Source organism: Chanodichthys erythropterus, chromosome 20 (assembly GCF_024489055.1).
Source record: "Chanodichthys erythropterus isolate Z2021 chromosome 20, ASM2448905v1, whole genome shotgun sequence".
NCBI classification, from domain to species: Eukaryota; Metazoa; Chordata; class Actinopteri; order Cypriniformes; family Xenocyprididae; genus Chanodichthys; species Chanodichthys erythropterus.
This window is the reverse complement of record NC_090240.1, coordinates 19,185,290-19,205,832: the sequence shown is the minus strand read 5'-3', so window position 1 is coordinate 19,205,832 and position 20,543 is coordinate 19,185,290. Positions and strand designations below refer to the sequence as shown.

Here is a 20,543-nt window from a genome sequence, read left to right as displayed (position 1 = left end):
TGGTGAAATCACAAGTGTTTACTATTGACACATCTAAATCATAAATCAATTCATTTGAAACTTTAATTTCAAATAATATAGTGCTTTGTAATTGACTAATTTTTAAATGTTTTATGTAACAAAATGAGGTCTATCTGTCTCTGTGCAAACAGTCCGTCTATGTGTAGAGTCAAGCCAGTTTGTTGATCTGTGCTGCCCTCTGCTGGTCAGTTCTCGAGAAATAACTTGATTTCACAATCTATGAGAGTAAATGAAGCATCTTAAACTATTCGAACGATTCTAAGTATTTGGAAATAAACAGATTTAAGTAAGTTTGTGCCAACACAAAATCTTCAGACATTGCTGTTGTGACGTATAAAAAGCGACTACAACGACATTTCCCGACATGCACTGATCAAGTTGCCATAGCGCCACGTTGGTTTACCAACAAATATGGCGCACAGCCCGTCTCGTGTCTTCACTGCAGTTTCAATGACTGCTGGTGATGTTTACCGAGACGAAAACGAATCGGTGCTCAATCGGGGCCGCAAGCAAACACCTTTACACATTCAAAGCAGCGTAAGAGTGGTTCAGGTGACGGGCTGTGCGGAGTTATCGTGTCCTCCGGACCGCGCGACCGTGACCATCAGCGTCAAAAACAGTAAAGAAAATGTTAACGACGTGACTAACAGCGTTACGCGAAGACTTGAATACATCCTACAGACTGCAAGACAGCATGATGTCAAGGTGCTAACTGATTAAAAGGTGTGTATTTCTAAACAAAAAATGTATAAAGAACGAGTAATTCCAGTATCTTCTTTCCAAACAGGAAGAAAACATCACTGTGGCCAAGCATTTACAAAGAGAGGAGGAGCTCTTCCACATGCAAGCCGAGGTAAGATGGATAGAGGTGTCCTATAATGTAAGGTTATGATACGTTTACTCTTTATTTATCTGCTTTGTCTCTGCAGGTGCTTGTTGTGTTTTCAGACTTTGAGAAGATGCAGAGCGCACGCTCAGTTTTGATTGAAAAACTAGACAAAAGCGTGTGTGTTGGTGACCCTTACTACAGTCACAGTGCTGAAAGCCTCAATTTGTTAAGGTAAACAATATCCGTCTTCATGTAAATCTCCAGACCAGCCATCTTCCGTATAAAATAAATTGATATACCTGTTTGTAATGGTTTGAATGCAGGCGGCGAGTATGTTTGGAAGCTGTGGACAACGCTCGGCTAAAAGCCAGTGAGGCGTGTGGCATTCTGGGACAAGCTCTGGGACGCCCGCTGCTTGTACGCGAGGAGGAATCACGAGAGTGGACCAGCGGCCAGCATGAAGTCACTGGCTCTCCTTTATCACTACATCAGAGGACTGGGGTTACATTAGCCTCTGCCTCTTCACGTGTGTTTGTGACCTTTGAATTGCGACCAAAGGACAACAACAGGAGGAAATTTTGAAGTTTTTGTGTAGCAATTAAAAAAATAATCAACATGTAATTTTATTTCAAGTATCTGCTGAGTAAACCTGTTAAAGGGATAGTTCACCCAAAAATGAAAATTTGATGTTTATCTGCTTACCCCCAGTGCATCCAAGATGTAGAGGACTTTTTTTCTTCAGTCGAACACAAATTATGATTTTTAACTGCAACCGCTGCCGTCTGTCAGTCAAATAATAGCAGTGATTGGGAACTTGAACAATAAGAGTCGAAAAAACTTCCATAGACAAATCCAAATTAAACCCTGCAGCTCGTGACGGCACATTGATGTCCTAAGACACGAAACGATCGGTTTGTGCGAGAAACCGAACATTATTTATATAATTTTTACCTCTAATACACCACTATGTCCAACTCCGTTCAGCTTCCGGTTAGTGAGGTCTGATCGCGCTCTTACAGCGGAAGTGATGTCTCGCGCTCATTGAAGTATATGGGCGAGACATCACTTCCGTCATCACAACGTGTTTTTTGACCTCACTAGCCGGAAGCTGAACGAAGTTGGACATAGTGGTGTATTAGAGGTAAAAATTATATAAATAATGTTCGGTTTCTCGCACAAACCGATCGTTTCGTGTCTTAGGACATCAATGTGTCGTCACGAGCCGCAGGTTTTAATTTTGATTTGTCTAAGCAAGTTTTTTTTACTGTTATAGTTGAAGTTCCCATCTACTGCTATTATTTGACTGACAGACGGCAGCGGTTGCAGTTAAAAATCATCATTTGTGTTCGACTGAAGAAAAAAAGTCACCTACATCTTGGATGCACTGGGGGTAAGCAGATAAACATCAAATTTTCATTTTTGGGTGAACTATCCCTTTAATACTTAGTCCTATGAAGTGAGCACCATGACCACCAGTATCACAAAAGTGCCTAAGATAAAGATACCACATGTTTCTACTGATGTTTTAACAGACTAAATACATTTTCCAACCCAGTATATGGAATTGCACTGTGTGCAACTCAAAAGATAATGCTAAAAACTTTTGGTCCAAGCCAATTAATCGAGCAGTACTCAAGCATACTGGTAAAATCACATTTGCATGTTAGAAAACACTTTTGAAATCTGAAAGTCTAATAAACGAGTTAGATGAGACATTGGATGACATACTTGTTTGGTTATTAAATTAAATAATTGTTCTCATATCCTGAGTTTGGGGAGGTGGATGGATACTGAAACAGCTGAGACTGAAGAGAGGTAAGCAGCTGCTTATATACTCTGGCTGTTGATTGGAAGATTAGATGGGCTCGCTCCTACCTAAATTACGTTTAGGAACTTCACTTATAACTCTATTAGCATGATGGGCAGACTTCTTTGCCCCTATGTTGCTTGTTATAGCTGGTAAAATAATGAAAATACTAATTTCTGTAATGCTTGATCTGTCTTCATATTCTATTTCACTTGTCAGACGATCTGTCTTCATGACACTGAACAAGACACTCATACCTTGCTCTGCCTCCTTTAAAATATGAAGAGTGTTTACTATCTGCCATTGTAATAAATGTCCATTCTTGCATGATTAGTTTTGGGCTTTGTGAAAATCCATTAGGAGAAAAAGCTGGATAAAAAAAAAAAAGTAGGGTTTGTGGCTATTCTCTAGATAGAAGAGGAAATAAACTAATGGCAAAGAGGTCTGCATAGAGAGAAGAGCAGACCTTATGATTGTAAGTAAGGTCTCAGTTATTTGATTTGGAGTAAGTTAAGAAACAAGGTATCTTTATTCAATTAAAGGCACAATATATTTTTTTCACCGCTAGGAGTTGCTAACCTCTTCAAAACAACAAAGCCGTAGATTGATGACGCAGTGAATGAGCGTGGAATCATGGAACTTGTCGTCATGCCAATGGATCTAATAATGTTTATGGGGAAATAATGTTTATGGATGAATGAATGCATGATCATGTTCTTAACATGATCATGATATGATGCAGGACGTGTCCCAGGGGATAAGGAATGAGGACATTTCATTCTACCAAACTAACGTTACTCGCAAAGCTGAAATACTAATACAGGTCAATTTATTTGACTAATTAAAATTGTGAGGTAAAGCAGCACTGTTTCATTTGATCTCATGTTACACTACCATACTAAACTGCATTTGAGTATGTTGAAAATTGTAATATTCTATGTATTAGATTGTTGGTTGTATGAGACTAACAGTAAGCTAGATCAACACTGGAATATAATACTGATGATATTCTAAAATTTCATCATGTTATAATGTTAGCTATAGGCTACAACATTAATTTGTCTTATGTAGGCTACATTTCACATTACCTGTCTCAACGTGCAAGAGCAGCGTCGAGTTCTGTCGAGTCAAAGTTGCCGGAAAGAGCTCACCATTTCGGAAATGCCTTGCCGATATTGATCCTCGTTTTATTTCTCATTTTGTCCCAAAGTTTGCTTGCCATGATCCATAATGTATGAACGAAACAACAACAGCTTGCCACTAGACGATACGCAACTGAAAACCAGGGATAACGCAGATATTACGTAATTGCCAGGCGACAAGTGACAAGGGAGGGACGGGCACTATTTAAAATTGTGAATTTCTCTGATTTTACAATTCTTGGAAACATTTAGGATAATGTAAGCACACAATTGAACGAAATATATAACTGTGAAAGTGATTTTTTGGATATTAAAAATCTTACATATTGTGCCTTTAACTTAACTGTCTAAAAGAAAAAAAAAACGCAAAAAGAAAAGCCTAAACTCAAGCTATTCAAACAAATTAATAATCAATTAAATTATTAAATAACCCACACAGCTGGCAGGTAGGCCTATGTCAAAAAGCATGAGCACAAAATCAGGATATTAGCTAATAACGAACAGTAAATATATCAAAACAGCAGACAACAGGCTTGGGTGCTGAAAATAAAAGACTAAAATAAGGGATTTAAAACACAATACAAGCCGATGAATATATACAGGTGAAGTAGCCTACAAAAAAAGGGCCTACGAGCGTTTTGAACCTAGCGTACAACTGTAATCGAATCTGTGCTTGCTTGGGCGACAAACAGCGAGATACTGACAACCATCTGCTCTTAGCGTTTGAAATCAACACAGGATCATAACGAGCGACCACATTACTCTTATGACTGCCATTTCTGATCCATCACTCCAAAAACATCTCACTTGAAGGAAAAAAAGACGCCACATACCTGTAACTGCCGAGCAAGTGACGATCGGTTCGGTTCACCTCTTATCATTTGCTTTTTCATGTGGCGAAAATATCTCGATGAATTATTATTAGGGGTTCAAGCACGAAGTGCTGAAAACCTATTGTAATTATTATTATCATCATTATTATTATGTGTTTTAGAGCACTGTCTTAACACACTCTCGGTGTCTCTCAAGGTATTATGGGAATGACACAGACTGATGGACACAACATTTCGAGAAGGCATATTTTAAATAAATTAAACTTTATTAAGAAATAATGTTTGTATTTATGGCTTTACTTTGAACACTGTTTTTATCACATTCTCAATACTGTTTTATACAACAAATCCTTCTGTTTTATTCTAAATAAATAGGCTATATCATATTGATATCTGAATTCATTCATCCTGGAACACATTTGAGTCAGATCAACATGCAGTCTATAATTTTTCTTTGACATCACAAATAATTATGTTCATAATTTTACATATCCCTTGCAACATCTTTAAGATGTTAAAAAATATAAATGTGATGAGGGTTTTTTAGTTCTTTGGTTTAATAACTGAAATTGCTCAGTGTATATGCATATGGGGGTATGTGAACAAGATATATCTCTCAAATTTACTTGCCTCCTTTTTTTCATGGCTTTAAAAGAATCAATACTGTCAATGAAGAATAGCAGGCATCTTGTCTGTGATTCCAGGTGTTTTAAAACCCCTCGTTTTTTTACTCCTTCAGTCGTGAGGGTAGATTTCTTGCAACCATTCCTCCATAACAAACTTTTCCCCATCGAAGTGTGAAAAATAGCGCTCTAGAGTAGGAATGTCCGGCTATGGCACAAGACAGACACAAACACTGATTAAGATTAAGACTGATAAAGTCCAAACAACCTTGAAGACAAGGTTAACACAAAAGTAAAAAATATAGGGGGGAAAAAACAAAGGATTTCTCTGCACCTCAAAGCCTTGAAAGAGCTTCAAGTTAAACTGGGGTATGTATCCGATCAGTATTGATGAGGAATCAGGCCCCATGAACAGAATTCTGTAATGAGGAGTGTCCTTGGCTCTCTCCAGCTAAACACAAATACACCTTTTTAATGGACTACTGTCATATTCCTGTGGTTTCAGGTTATGACATTTATGACAAACAGCGATTATCGGTTTAACAAACCTCTGAATCCGAGAATTTCTTTCTCTTGGTCCACTCTGGGGGAGCTCGGAGTCCTGCATCCCAGCCCACTATCACCCCAATCATTTTATTCTGCGTCTCCATGATAACTTGACCTACACGGTGCAGCACGTATGCTGGCCGGGGGCTTCGCACCTCCTTGGAGACTGATCACATAGAAACACATCTGTTATGTTCTGTTACTTCTATTTTTTCCCCTAATCAAACCAACTTTAAATGCCAGATTACATGAATATATTATCTAAATGACTGCTGTGAGATAATTCAGAGACATGTACCTCCAAAGTACCCTTGCTCATTATCATGCATCAGCATCTCGATTGCGAACGCTTCTTCCAGAGTATAGTGTTCCTCTTCCTCTCCGAAAGACCTGTAAATTCACACAACATCCCACTTCAGCATTTAAGTACATTTAGAATGACTTTAAAAAAAGAAATCGCATACACTTACGGTAGTTTGGGAATCCAGGTATTTAGCCAGTCGACCCAAGCAGTCGTGCTCAAGTAGGATTTTCTCATGGAGTCCCACATGTCAAGGATACTGAATATGCAATATAGAATGGGATATTTTAAAGAGCAGCATATACTGTGACATGTGACACTCTATACTATTAAACACTCTGTCTCTTTAATTAAGAGACTATGAAGTACAGTACCAGTCACACTTTTGGACATGCTGTTACTGTAGCTCTAAAAGCTTAAGCTTTAATGCTTGAAATTTCTTTTGTAGACAAATATAATTTTTTTTTAAGAATTTCTTTTCAAACCTCTAGTAATGCATTTGTAGTCTCACTCCACACGACCATTTAAATATATTGGAAAAGAAGCTAAAAGTTGATTAAAAATAGTTAAAAACATAAAAGATTTGGTGACCAGACCTGTCATACAGACATTTGACCATGCCCATGAAATCATTTTCAGGTTCTTTCTCGTGTTACGCAGCACGTTTGAGCTTCCATAAGAACCAATGAGGTTCTTTCTTGTGTTACGCAGCACGTTTAAGCTTCCGTAAGGAACAATGAGGTTCATTCTCGTGTGTTATGCAGCACGTTTGAGCTTCCGTAAGAACCAATGAGGTTCTTTCTTGTGTTATGCAGCACGTTTGAGCTTCCGTAAGAACCAATGAGGTTCTTTCTTGTGTTATGCAGCACGTTTGAGCTTCCGTAAGAACCAATGAGGTTCTTTCTTGTGTTATGCAGCACGTTTGAGCTTCCGTAAGAAACAATGAGGTTCTTTCTCGTGTTACGCAGCACGTTTGAGCTTCCGTAAGGACCAATGAGGTTCTTTCTCGTGTTACGCAGCACATTTGAGCTTCCGTGAGGACCATTGAGGTTCATTCTCGTGTTACGCAGCACATTTGAGCTTCCGTGAGGACCATTGAGGTTCTTTCTCGTGTTACGCAGCACATTTGAGCTTCCGTGAGGACCATTGAGGTTCTTTCTCGTGTTACGCAGCATGTTTGAGCTTCCGTAAGAACCAATGAGGTTCTTTCTTGTGTTATGCAGCACGTTTGAGCTTAATTCCGCAAGGACCAATGAGTTTCTTTCTCGTGTTACGCAGCACGTTTGAGCTTCCGCTAGGACCAATGAGGTTCATTCTCGTGTTACGCAGCACGTTTGAGCTTCCGCTAGGACCAATGAGGTTCTTTCTCGTGTTACGCAGCACGTTTGAGCTTCCGTAAGGACCATTGAGGTTCTTTCTCGTGTTACGTAGCACGTTTGAGCTTCCGTGAGGACCGGTGAGGTTCTTTCTCGTGTTACTCAGCACGTTTGAGCTTCCGTGAGGACCGTTGAGGTCCTTTCTCGTGTTACGCAGCACGTTTGAGCTTAATTCCGCAAGGACCAATGAGGTTCATTCTCGTGTTACGCAGCATGTTTGAGCTTCCGCTAGGACCAATGAGGTTCTTTCTCGTGTTACGCAGCATGTTTGAGCTTCCGTAAGGACCACTGAGGTTCTTTCTCGTGTTACGCAGCACGTTTGAGCTTCCGTTAGGACCAATGAGGTTCATTCTCGTGTTACGCAGCACATTTGAGCTTCCGTGAGGACCATTGAGGTTCTTTCTCGTGTTACGCAGCACGTTTGAGCTTCCGTGAGGACCGTTGAGGTTCATTCTCGTGTTACGCAGCACGTTTGAGCTTCCGTGAGGACCGTTGAGGTTCTTTCTCGTGTTACACAGTACGTTTAAGCTTCCGTAAGGAACAATGAGGTTCATTCTCGTTTTATGCAGCACGTTTGAGCTTCCTTAAGGAACAATGAGGTTCTTTCTCGTGTTACGCAGCACGTTTGAGCTTCCGTAAGGACCAATGAGTTTCTTTCTCGTCTTACGCAGCACGTTTGAGCTTCCGTAAGGACCAATGAGGTTCTTTCTCATGTTACGCAGCACGTTTGAGCTTCCGTTAGGACCATTGAGGTTCTTTCTCATGTTACGCAGCATGTTTGAGCTTCCTTAAGGACCAATGAGGTTCATTCTCGTGTTACGCAGCACGTTTGAGCTTCCGTGAGGACCGTTGAGGTTCATTCTCGTGTTACGCAGCACGTTTGAGCTTCCGTGAGGACCGTTGAGGTTCATTCTCGTTTTACGCAGCACGTTTGAGCTTCCGTGAGGACCGTTGAGGTTCTTTCTCGTGTTACGCAGCACGTTTGAGCTTCAGCAAGAACCTATGAGGTTCATTCTCGTGTTACGCAGCACGTTTGAGCTTCCGTGAGGACCGTTGAGGTTCTTTCTCGTGTTACGCAGCACGTTTGAGCTTCCGTGTGGACCGTTGAGGTTCTTTCTCGTGTTACGCAGCACGTTTGAGCTTCCGTGAGGACCGTTGAGGTTCATTCTCAAGTGTTACGCAGCACGTTTGAGCTTCCGTGAGGACCGTTGAGGTTCATTCTCAAGTGTTACGCAGCACGTTTGAGCTTCCGCTAGGACCAATGAGGTTCATTCTCATGTTACGCAGCACGTTTGAGCTTCAGCAAGAACCTATGAGGTTCATTCTCGTGTTACACAGCATGTTTGAGCTTCCGTGAGGACAGTTTAGGTTCATTCTCGTGTTACGCAGCACGTTTGAGCTTCCATGAGGACCGTTGAGGTTCTTTCTCGTGTTACGCAGCATGTTTGAGCTTCAGCAAGAACCAATGAGGTTCATTCTCGTGTTACGCAGCACGTTTGAGCTTCAGCAAGAACCTATGAGGTTCATTCTCGTGTTACGCAGCACGTTTGAGCTTCAGCAAGAACCTATGAGGTTCATTCTCGTGTTACGCAGCACGTTTGAGCTTCAGCAAGAACCTATGAGGTTCATTCTCGTGTTACGCAGCACGTTTGAGCTTAATTCCGCAAGGACCAATGAGGTTCATTCTCGTGTTACGCAGCATGTTTGAGCTTCCGCTAGGACCAATGAGGTTCATTCTCGTGTTACGCAGCACGTTTGAGCTTCCGCTAGGACCAATGAGGTTCTTTCTCGTGTTACGCAGCACGTTTGAGCTTCCGTAAGGACCATTGAGGTTCTTTCTCGTGTTACGTAGCACGTTTGAGCTTCCGTGAGGACCGGTGAGGTTCTTTCTCGTGTTACTCAGCACGTTTGAGCTTCCGTGAGGACCGTTGAGGTCCTTTCTCGTGTTACGCAGCACGTTTGAGCTTAATTCCGCAAGGACCAATGAGGTTCATTCTCGTGTTACGCAGCATGTTTGAGCTTCCGCTAGGACCAATGAGGTTCTTTCTCGTGTTACGCAGCATGTTTGAGCTTCCGTAAGGACCACTGAGGTTCTTTCTCGTGTTACGTAGCACGTTTGAGCTTCCGTGAGGACCGGTGAGGTTCTTTCTCGTGTTACGCAGCACGTTTGAGCTTCCGTGAGGACCGTTGAGGTTCTTTCTCGTGTTACGCAGCACGTTTGAGCTTCCGCAAGGGCCAATGAAGCTCATTCTCGTGTGTTACGCAGCACGTTTGAGCTTCCGTGAGGACCGTTGAGGTTCTTTCTCGTGTTACGCAGCATGTTTGAGCTTCAGCAAGAACCAATGAGGTTTATTCTTGTGTTACGCAGCACGTTTGAGCTTCAGCAAGAACCTATGAGGTTCATTTTCGTGTTACGCAGCACGTTTGAGCTTCCGTGAGGACCGTTGAGGTTCTTTCTCGTGTTACGCAGCACGTTTGAGCTTCCGTGTGGACCGTTGAGGTTCTTTCTCGTGTTACGCAGCACGTTTGAGCTTAATTCCGCAAGGACCAATGAGGTTCATTCTCGTGTTACGCAGCATGTTTGAGCTTCCGCTAGGACCAATGAGGTTCATTCTCGTGTTACGCAGCACGTTTGAGCTTCCGTAAGGACCATTGAGGTTCTTTCTCGTGTTACGCAGCACGTTTGAGCTTCCGTAAGGACCATTGAGGTTCTTTCTCGTGTTACGCAGCACGTTTGAGCTTCCGCTAGGACCAATGAGGTTCTTTCTCGTGTTACGCAGCACGTTTGAGCTTCCGTAAGGACCATTGAGGTTCTTTCTCGTGTTACGTAGCACGTTTGAGCTTCCGTGAGGACCGGTGAGGTTCTTTCTCGTGTTACGCAGCACGTTTGAGCTTCCGTGAGGACCGTTGAGGTTCTTTCTCGTGTTACGCAGCACGTTTGAGCTTCCGCAAGGGCCAATGAAGTTCATTCTCGTGTGTTACGCAGCACGTTTGAGCTTCCGTAAGGACCAGTGAGGTTCTTTCTCGTGTTACACAGCACGCTTGAGCTTCCGCTAGGACCATTGAGGTTCTTTCTCGTGTTACGCAGCACGTTTGAGTTTCCGCAAGGACCAATGAGGTTCTTTCTCGTGTTACGCAGCATGTTTGAGCTTCCGTAAGTCCAATGAGGTTAATTCTCGTGTTACGCAGCACGTTTGAGCTTCCGTGAGGACCGTTGAGGTTCTTTCTCGTGTTACGCAGCACATTTGAGCTTCCGTGAGGACCGTTGAGGTTCATTCTCGTGTTACGCAGCACGCTTGAGCTTCCGTGAGGACCGTTGAGGTTCATTCTCATGTTACGCAGCACGTTTGAGCTTCAGCAAGAACCTATGAGGTTCATTCTCGTGTTACGCAGCACGTTTGAGCTTCTGTGAGGACCGTTGAGGTTCTTTCTCGTGTTACGCAGCACGTTTGAGTTTAATTCCGCAAGGACCAATGAGGTTCATTCTCGTGTTACGCAGCACGTTTGAGCTTCCGCTAGGACCAATGAGGTTCATTCTCGTGTGTTACGCAGCACGTTTGAGCTTCCGCTAGGACCAATGAGGTTCTTTCTCGTGTTACGCAGCACGTTTGAGCTTCCGTAAGGACCAGTGAGGTTCATTCTTGTGTTACGCAGCACGTTTGAGCTTCCATGAGGACCGTTGAGGTTCTTTCTCGTGTTACGCAGCACGTTTGAGCTTCCGTGAGGACCAGTGAGGTTCTTTCTCGTGTTACGCAGCACATTTGAGCTTCCGCTAGGACCAATGAGGTTCATTCTCGTGTTACGCAGCACGTTTGAGCTTCCGCGAGAACCAATGAAGTTTAATTCTTATGTGTTATGCAGCACATTTGAGCTTCTACAAGAACCAATGAGGTTCATTCTCAAGTGTTACGCAGCACGTTTGAGCTTCCGTAAGGACCAATGAGGTTCATTCTCGTGTTACGCAGCATGTTAGAACCAATGAGGTTCATTCTTGTGTTGCGCGGTAAGTTTGAGCTTCCGTAAGGACCAATGAGGTTCATTCTCGTGTTACACAGCACATTTGAGCTTCTGCAAGAACCAGTGAGGTTCATTCTCAAGTGTTACACAGCACGTCTGAGATTCTTCAAGAACCAATGAGGCTCATTCTCGTGTTACACAGCACATTTGAGCTTCTGCAAGAACCAGTGAGGTTCATTCTCAAGTGTTACACAGCACGTTTGAGCTTCTGTAAGAACCAATGAGGTTCATTCTCGTGTTACGCAGCATGTTTGAGCTTCCGCAAGGACCAATGAGGTTCATTCTCGTGTTACGCAGCACGTTTGAGCTTCCGTAAGGACCAATGAGGTTCATTCTCGTGTGTTATGCAGCACATTTGAGCTTCTGCAAGAACCAATGAGGTTCATTCTCATGTTACGCAGCACGTTTGAGCTTCCGTAAGAACCAATGACGTTCATTCTTGTGTTACACAGCACACTTGAGCTTCCATAAGGACCAATGAGGTTTGTTTTCATGTGTTATGCAGCGCGTTTGAGCTTCAGCTAGAACCAGTGAGGTTCATTCTCGTGTTACGCAGCACGTTTGAGCTTCCGTAAGGACCAATGAGGCTCATTCTCGTGTTACGCAGCACATTTGAGCTTCCGCAAAGGCCAATGAAGTTCATTCTCGTGTTACACAGCACGTTTGAGCTTCAGCAAGAACCAGCGAGGTTCATTCTCAAGTGTTACACAGCACATTTGAGCCTCAGCAAGAACCAATGAGGTTCATTCTCGTGTGTTACTCAGCACGTTTGAGCTTCTGCGAGAACCAATGAGGTTCATTCTTGTGTTACGCAGCACATTTGAGCTTCAGCAAGAACCAATGAAGTTCATTCTCACGTGTTATGCAGCACATTTGAGCATCTGTGAGAACCAATGAGGTTCATTCTTGTGTTACGCAGCGCGTTTGAGCTTTCGCGAGAACCAATGAGGTTCATTCTCATGTGTTATGCAGCGCGTTTGAGCTTCCGCAAGAACCAATGAGGTTCATTCTCGTGTTACGCAGCACGTTTGAGCTTCAGCAAGAACCAGTGAGGTTTATTCTCGTGTTACGCAGCACGTTTGAGCTTCAGCAAGAACCAATAAGGTTCATTCTTGTGTTACGCAGCACATTTGAGCTTCAGCAAGAACCAATGAGGTTCATTCTCGTGTTACGCAGCACGTTTGAGCTTCCGCAAGAACCAATAAGGTTCATTCTTGTGTTACGCAGCACGTTTGAGCTTCAGCAAGAACCAATAAGGTTCATTCTTGTGTTACGCAGCACGTTTGAGGCTTGTTCTTGCGCATCAAGCAGGTTCAGTTGAGCTTGTTTATGTTCACTGATCAATGTTTATTTGTGAATAAAAGGCTAAATTCAATATGTTCATCATATAAAGCGATCGAGTCTCTTCAGAAAATTTGGACTAAACCACTCAATTCATATGGATTAGTTTTATGATCACTTTATGTACTTTTTGAAGCATCAAAGTGTCAGTTGTGAAGGCAGTCTATGGAGGGACAGAAAGCTCTCTGATTTCATCAAAAAATTGTGTTCTGAAGATGAACGAAAATCTTAAGGGTTTGGAGCAATATGAGGGTGAGTAATTAATGACAAATTTTTGGGTGAACTATGCCTTTAAGATTAAAATTTATATGAATACATTAACATTCAAAATTTTACAGTTGGTAAGATTTTTTAACGTTTTTGACAGAAGAACTTATGCTCACCAAGGCTACATTTATTTGATCAAAAATACTATGAAAACAGTAATACTGTGAAATATTATTACAATTTGAAATAACTGTATTTTCAGCATCATTACTCTAGTCATCAGTGTCACATGATCCTTCAAAAATCATTCTAATATGCAGATTTGGTGCTCAAGAAATGTTTATTATTATTATCAATGTTGAAATTTTTTGATACATTTTTTCAGGATTCTTTGATGAATAGAAAAAAAAAAAGTTTGTGTTTGTGTTTACCTCTGAGTGGCGATGTGTCGTTGTGCTGCGGTGCCGCTTGTCCATCTGGAGATGAGATACTGCGCAGGTAAAGCGGACAGCAGCAGCGTCAGCTGCATGATCACACCTGACGTGATTTGAGGCATCGCTGCCTGTACATTTAACATGACAGAGATTTCAATTCAGTACCCGAGCATAGAATGTTACTGTTGTAGTTTTAAAATGTTTTTAAAAAAGTATAAAATAGCCTATGTACATTATATTTAGGCTCCGATATTTCTTCAACACACTGCAGAGTTAAAAGTTGGCTACCTTACCTTGTGCAAGAACTTCAGTGAATAAGCACTGAGTTCACTATTGTCAGAGATAGGCTACTATTTTTAACTTGATAACAGGAAGAGCTCACCGAAACTCTTAGCTTGTTATGCGTTGTGTAAGCATTGCCTTGAAAACTGAATTTGAAATTTACATGCCGACAGTTTCGGTTTGGCACCTGCGCCTCTAAGTTGAACATTATTAGACAGTGCGCGTCCAATAGCGGCTGCCCACGAGAGGAGGTGTGTGTACGCGTCTCGCGCCGCCACGTCAGGAAAGGACACCGCGCGCGCATGTTTGTTTTTTTAAGCCAAATATCCTGAACCATAACGACATTTCAGAAAATAAACACATTTTCAAAACTATGAACACCGTTTGTAGTAGACATTCGCTTTCACAAGTCAGGTTTGTAGCATAGCCTACAGCTGATTTAGTAGCCTATATTTCATTCTGAGAAATGTGTTAGGTATCTTAGCAGTAGTTTTTCTTAAGATTTGATATGTTTATAATATTCATATATGTAATATAAAAATCATCAGGAATAGTCATACAACTATGTAGCCTATATCAGCACATTATAAAATATTTTTTTAAAAAATGAAGACAGCCTGTGTCAAGTGAGCCTGATCTTTAACATTTTATTACAAAAAAAAAAAATTATATCTAATATATATCAGTTTTGTTACTTTTTTAATCTCAATATATACTTTTTAATACACATTTATCATCATTAGCCTTGTACATTTTCTTATCAATAAAAATGAGTGATTATTTCACGCGCAGTCGAATCCAAATAATGCACGATAGAGGGCGCTGCTCTCCACGAAATGATTTATTATCCACCATTCAATGGTTTTAAATAGTATCTTACCCTTCATAAAGTTCAATTTTGTTTATTTTTAGTTGTCATAATTTAGGAATTTTCATATAATATCAATCTGATGCATGCAAGGTACAAATCCTACTATTATATTTATATTATATTTCACTCAATACAGTAACGGAAGAAACGCTGTAGTTAAGTTCTAAATTCACAACAGAAATGTATTCATTTCTATGGCTTTTTCAGGCCTAGAAATCAGTTTAAAATTTTGCCAGATACTGCAGGTTTGTGAAAGAATGAAAGAACAAGAGTTTGTGGAAACACAAATGTTTATTTCCTTAAAATATCAGTATGAACTAATGTGACAGCAGTACACCCTACACATACATTCTATTTAACATCTTTATTTACACTTTTTTTCCTTTATATAAAAGTATACAAACTAACATAGAAAGACCTCTCAGTCTGAGGATATAAGACCGGAGAGGGGGAAAAAAGACCCTGACCCCACAAACATGACTGTACCTTCAGATTTAAAAGACCGGAGATTATACTAACATGCATCCATCTTTGATCTCCCCTCTAAAACCTGTCAATCAGTCCGTACGATGTCACTTCCTGTGCAGTATGATGGTAATAGAGGGGTCGTGAGTCAGATATAATACAGATTTCATGTAGCAACAGATTATAAACACCAGCTCAATAAAACATGGGGCTTGTACATAAACACAAATACAGAAATGGACTCAGACATGCGTCAACTGCATATAAAACAGCCACATACATACCCACCAAACAAACAGTCTCGTACATAAACTTCCACAACCAGACACATTCAAAGGCTTTGGTTCAGCAAACCAGTTTTAAAGCTATGGGCTGGATTAGCTCTGTCGTAATGGATCACCCAGACCACAACTGCTGAGAGTACGCAAGAACCTACAAAATCACATGGCAAAAAACCAGACTGAATGTCTCCCTTATAAAAGAGACTACGCTGCATATGTGAGTCCGGACTTTAAGGTGGGATACAATACCTTAATTCTTTAGTTGTACATCACACAGACACGTACAAACACACAAAAAGTCAAGGCACATTCAAAACACAGAATACGACATGCACACTGCCTCTTGTGTGATTCGCTGCCCTGTGGTATCTACTGAGTCAATGCATCAGAATGGGAAATATCAAACACAGTGTTCCAATGTGATCAGGCAAAAAAAATAAATGCTAATGAAATGAGCAGTTCCACAGTAATTCAATGACTTTTAAAAGAGGCCTGCTCTCCGGGCTAGATGAAACGACAGGTAGAGTGTTGAAAAGGTGAGGCAACGAACGTCGCTACACACACGTATTAATAACTCTGTCAATAGTGGTTTGTAAGAGTATACAGTGGCATCAAAAGTATTTGGGCACTTGAGAAACATCCAAAAATGTATTAATGACATTGAAATATCAAACTAAGTGGGATCTATTTTAAAAGAAAGCAAATGGAGATTTTCTGGTTGTTTAATATGTTGGTAGTTAATGACTGTAGTTATTCTGCTAGGACACCTGAGTGAACATCCACTAAAAATCACCTCAAAGTAGGGCTGTCATTTAGATTAAAGATGAATTGTAATTTTATTCAATTTAATTTAATCACATTTTCCAATGAATTAATCACAATTAACTGTACACTGCTGTTCAAAGGTTTGGGTCAGTCATTTTTTTTTCTTCCAATAAATGCTGGTCTTTTTAATCTAACTTTAAGAATCCTGATAAAACGCTGTATTACGCATGCATGACAAGTAGATGGCGATGTCACTTTGTAAAGAAAGATTACGCTATTGCCTATCCACCTTATTTTTATAGTTTACTGCACTTTGATATTGTTCTCATAATTTCCCTGTAGCGGCTAATAAATTGGAAGTCTCGCATATTCACAGAAACACCTTATTTTCGCGTGGACAAATAAGGTGGATAGACTAAACACGTAATACGCATGTGCATGTCGCCACCGTTTTCACAGATTCACGTTTTTGCAGTTTACACGATGACGACAACGGTATTGTTTTCAAATACTTGCACTTTGGTACGTTCTCCGTCTTAAAACGGAGAAGTTTTTCATTTGAGATTTCCGCGTAGAGACGGCACCGTTGTCAATAAAATTCCCATTCACACGAATCCGTGAAAATTACTAAAAAAGCTGTATTTTTGCATCTTATTTCAGAGGCTGCGTCCTCCGGAGGACGCATTTGAAGGCTGCATACATCTTATATAAGGAAAGTAATAAAATTGACTGTTATTCCTCTTGAAGTGTAAAATTAGGGCTGCACGATATATCGCATGAGATTGTCACGCGCATTTCGTCAGTAAAGCCGGTTCCCTGATTACCGCTAAATCGCCATCACCTGCTTTCAAATGGAGCGGCATTTAATAGACAGAGCCGTAGTTCACTGACAAGACACGCAATATCGCGTTCATTATCGCAGATGAATCGCCTTCGATAATGAACGGGATATTGCGTGGCTTGTTAGTGATCTACGGCTCTGTCTATTAAATGCCGCTCCATTTGAAAGCAGGTGATGGCGATTTAGCGGTAATCAGGGAACCGGCTTTACTGACGAAATGCGCGTGACAATCTCATGCGATATATCGTGCAGCCCTAAAACGCTGCAATTTCTTTCTTACTTTGCAACCTAACGGTTACTTTTCTTAAATGAGACCGCCTCGATGACGTATGCAGCTTTAAATGCGATCTCTGGAGAACGCAACTACTATAGACCATAGACTGAACATGTAATACGCAAGTGCAAGGCGTCATCGTTTTCACAGATACGCGTTTTTTTGTTTACACGGAGATAGTTTTCAAAAACTTGCACTTTGAAACCCGTTTTCAGGCCACCAAAACGCTGTTTTCGTGTAAATGAATGGCTAAAACGCATAAAAAGTTTTCAGTTTTGGTTGAAAATGGCGTCATGTAAACAGCCCCGAATTCTTGAAGGATCATGTGACACTGAAGACTGGAGTAATTAAGCTGAAAATTCAGCTTTGCCATCACAGAAATAAAATTACATTTTATAATCTATTAAAATTGTAATAATATTTCACAACATTACTGTTTTTACTGTATTTTTGGACAAATACATGTAGCCTTAATGAGCATAAAAGACTTTTCAAAAACATGAAAAAAAATCTTACGGATTCCAAACTTTAGAAAAAAGTATTGTTTACTGTATATTAATATTTGTTGAGAAAAGCCTCAAAATGAAGGTGTTGCTTGTTTTAAGACCTTAATACCTTGATTTGTTTGCAGATGCCCTCTGATTTGTATTTCATTCTCTAATGCAATGACATTCAGACATTTTAAAACTGTGGCTTAAGTGCCAAAACAATTTGTGGTCACTGTATTTATCTAGTTAGGGATCACAGTGCATTCTGGGAGCCCGATAAAACAGGCACGGAGTGATGTCAATATTATAACAACTGCATGAACTCAATACACACGCACACACACACACACACAGTGGTCATGTGGAGATATGCTGCTCACTAATCTCTATCATAACAACAGATCATTAACACACATTTGTACTGAATTAATCAATACGTTAAAGCATCAAACACACACAAATTGGGGAGTACAAAGGAGCCATAATGTATTGAACGTATGAAAAGGCACAAGGTATTGCTAATTATATAAAAACATGCGTGAATTACCACTGCCACTGATCTTGACTTGCAGAGAAAGACGTTAAAAAGACAACACGGGCAATTTATGAGGTCCTTCTCTGCACTCCACTGCAGCTTTACAGCCACTTACACAATGATCTGTTAAAAATAGATTTTTTTTGAACAAGTGTTTGATTTGTTGCCCTTAGCAACAACGGTGTAAAAATAATGCATAAAATTAACAGTTTAAAGAAACAAGACTCAAGTTATTTCACACTCTCACACACACACACACACACACTCAACCATCCTCACATAAGTGCTTTCTTGAGAGATGAAATCAGGTATTTGGATTCATAAGACTGTGTAAGTACCTTTTCTTCACTGGCATTCAAATATAGTGCATATGAAAATCAGTATTTAACTGCATTTGTGATTTATCTGTGGAAGAAAATGTATAAGTTGGGGGATTTCAAGGGGCTGTGACTCTTGAAGTCACCAAAAGAGTCAAAGATTCAAAACTTGATAATCAATTTAGAAAGTCAGAATGAAAGATTCAGATAATCATGACAGTCTGATAGCAGCAGGAATGGTTCCCCCTCCCCAGCGGGGCGAGGATAAGGGGGTTGTGTCGCATAGGACATGCAAAGTTGGCATTGTTACCAGCCAATAAGGTTGGCTTTGGCCTTCTCGGTGAGCTTGCGGACTCTCCCCTTGCTTGACGTGCCAAAAGTAATGGAGGCGTCCTCAAACAAAAGCTGTCTTTGCTCTTCCTCTGAGTCTTCTTCGTTATAGAAAGCTGTCCTTCGGCCCTGGTTACGCGTTCTCATCTGCCCTTTCGAGCTCCCATCCTCTCCCATATAAATTTCAGGCTCCTCCCTTAGGGCAGGGCCTGGCGTAGGGGCCGTGGTCTCCTCATTTCCACGCCGACTGCTCCTTCGGAGAGTTTTGGGGCTTGAAGGAGGTGGAGTATCTGTCGTTCTGGTGATTCGTGGTCTGCCTCGCGGTTTCGGACACTCTGGAGTCACTACCCCTGAATCTGAAAGACTACTGTCCTGGGCTGTAGAAGAAGCCCCGCCCTCATCACCTGTAGACAGAAGCATCTCGTCCTCATGGTCGGAGTCTCTTCGTAGGGAGTCCAGGTCTTTCTTGCTTTTCCTCCCTCTCTTTTTTCCAGAGGCCTGGGGCAATGGGGGTGGCGGTACCACTACTGGCGTCTGTATTTGTGCGTCTAATCTGGGTCTGCCCCGGCCTCTTCGTACCACTCCCACAGTCACCTGACTATGACCATTCAAATGCAAACTGTTCTGAGGAGGAGAGTTGTGATCGACTGGACCTAAGAAAGAACAAACATTTACATTTTCATTTAATATATGCTTTTCCCCCAAAGTGACTAACAATGCATTTATGATTTAGATGTACATTTTTTCAATCAGCATGTGTTCACATGGGAATCAATCCCATGGCCCATGGAAAGATCCACAGATTTCCGCGGTTGACATGTTTGTTTGTTAAATTGAATTGACTCATTTTATTATATTTTTAGCTATATTTAAAGAGTGTAAAGCTTGGTTTATACTTGCTGCATTGAGTGCACGAGACCCCATTGCCAGCAGCCATATCACCCTGAAGCCCAAGACTGGTTGCCCACTGAAGCTAAGCAGGGCTGAGCCTGGGTAGTACCTGGATACGTACCTGGGCGATTTCAAAACAATGCTTCAAAGCTTTTGTTTCGAATCAGCGGTTCAGATGCTGAAATCACGTGACTTTGGTGCTCCGAACCACTGATTCGAAACAAAAAATTTGTAAAGCTTCATGAAGCAGTGTTTTGAAATCGCTAGATATTGTTGAAAAGTCATTATTTTGTTTTTTTGGCTCACAAAAAGTATTCTCGTCACTTTATAATATTAAGATAGAACCACTGAACGCACATGAACTGTTTCAAATATGTTTTTTAGTACCTTTATAGATCTTGAGAGGTTCGGTGGCTTTGCTCTCAATAGAGGCCTCATAAAGTCATCGGTATTTCATCAAAAATATCTTAATTTGTGTTCCGAAGATGAATGAAGGTCTTACGGGGGTGTAACGACATGAGGGTGAGTAATTAATAACATAATTTTCATTTTTGGGTGAACCAACCCTTTAAACCAACGTTCTGACACTCATTAAAAATCCTAGGATGTCCTTCGAAAAAGAGTAGGGGTTTACCCTGGCATCCTGGTCAAATGTTCCCATTGGCCTCTGTCCATTATGGCCTCCTAACCATCCCCATATACTGATTGGCTTAATCACTCTATCTC

At 41.1% G+C, this 20,543-nt stretch overlaps 3 protein-coding genes across 7 annotated transcripts in view; 1 reads left to right on the top strand and 2 right to left on the bottom strand.

Moving 5' to 3' along the window:
- Positions 1-430: 430 nt before the first annotated feature.
- irak1bp1 (interleukin-1 receptor-associated kinase 1 binding protein 1) lies at positions 431-1,536 on the top strand. Its single transcript, XM_067372016.1, has 4 exons — positions 431-726; positions 809-874; positions 951-1,081; positions 1,174-1,536. Exons 1-4 carry the CDS (start codon positions 433-435, stop codon positions 1,430-1,432), a joined length of 750 nt encoding a protein of 249 aa, XP_067228117.1. The 5' UTR covers positions 431-432; the 3' UTR covers positions 1,433-1,536.
- A 2,866-nt stretch (positions 1,537-4,402) lies between these two features.
- Positions 4,403-13,974, bottom strand: si:dkey-261l7.2 (uncharacterized protein LOC569751 homolog). 3 transcript variants are annotated; one of them, XM_067371914.1, is made up of 7 exons: positions 13,710-13,938; positions 13,475-13,605; positions 6,272-6,361; positions 6,100-6,191; positions 5,804-5,967; positions 5,590-5,706; positions 4,403-5,463 (listed from the first exon to the last, which is right to left on the bottom strand). In XM_067371914.1, exons 2-7 carry the CDS (start codon positions 13,597-13,599, stop codon positions 5,368-5,370), a joined length of 684 nt encoding a protein of 227 aa, XP_067228015.1. In that variant the 5' UTR covers positions 13,600-13,605; positions 13,710-13,938; the 3' UTR covers positions 4,403-5,367. The 3 variants fall into 3 exon arrangements, with proteins under 3 accessions (XP_067228015.1, XP_067228013.1, XP_067228014.1); XM_067371912.1 differs by having other exon boundaries at positions 4,404-5,463; positions 13,860-13,974; XM_067371913.1 differs by having other exon boundaries at positions 4,404-5,463; positions 13,771-13,938.
- Positions 13,975-17,188: 3,214 nt separating this feature from the next.
- Positions 17,189-20,543, bottom strand: part of phip (pleckstrin homology domain interacting protein) — a 50,616-nt gene continuing 47,261 nt past the window's right edge. For all 3 annotated transcript variants that reach the window (XM_067370424.1, XM_067370425.1, XM_067370426.1), the window contains one exon: positions 17,189-19,579. In XM_067370424.1, the coding sequence (XP_067226525.1) occupies positions 18,903-19,579 (677 nt within the window). In that variant the 3' untranslated portion in view covers positions 17,189-18,902. The remainder of the gene's footprint in view (positions 19,580-20,543) is intronic.

Bases quoted from the DNA above. Each gene is read 5' to 3' on its own strand.
- irak1bp1 (XM_067372016.1), top strand. From the start codon at position 433: ATGGCGCACAGCCCGTCTCGTGTCTTCACTGCAGTTTCAATGACTGCT. The intron at 727-808 runs GTGCTAACTGAT...CTTTCCAAACAG, and splicing joins CAAGACAGCATGATGTCAAG to GAAGAAAACATCACTGTGGC. The intron at 1,082-1,173 runs GTAAACAATATC...GTTTGAATGCAG, and splicing joins GAAAGCCTCAATTTGTTAAG to GCGGCGAGTATGTTTGGAAG.
- si:dkey-261l7.2 (XM_067371912.1), bottom strand. From the start codon at position 13,967: ATGTTCAACTTAGAGGCGCAGGTGCCAAACCGAAACTGTCGGCATGTA. The intron at 13,606-13,859 runs GTGAGCTCTTCC...TTAAATGTACAG, and splicing joins ATAACAAGCTAAGAGTTTCG to GCAGCGATGCCTCAAATCAC. The intron at 6,362-13,474 runs GTAAACACAAAC...TTGCATATTCAG, and splicing joins CGACACATCGCCACTCAGAG to TATCCTTGACATGTGGGACT.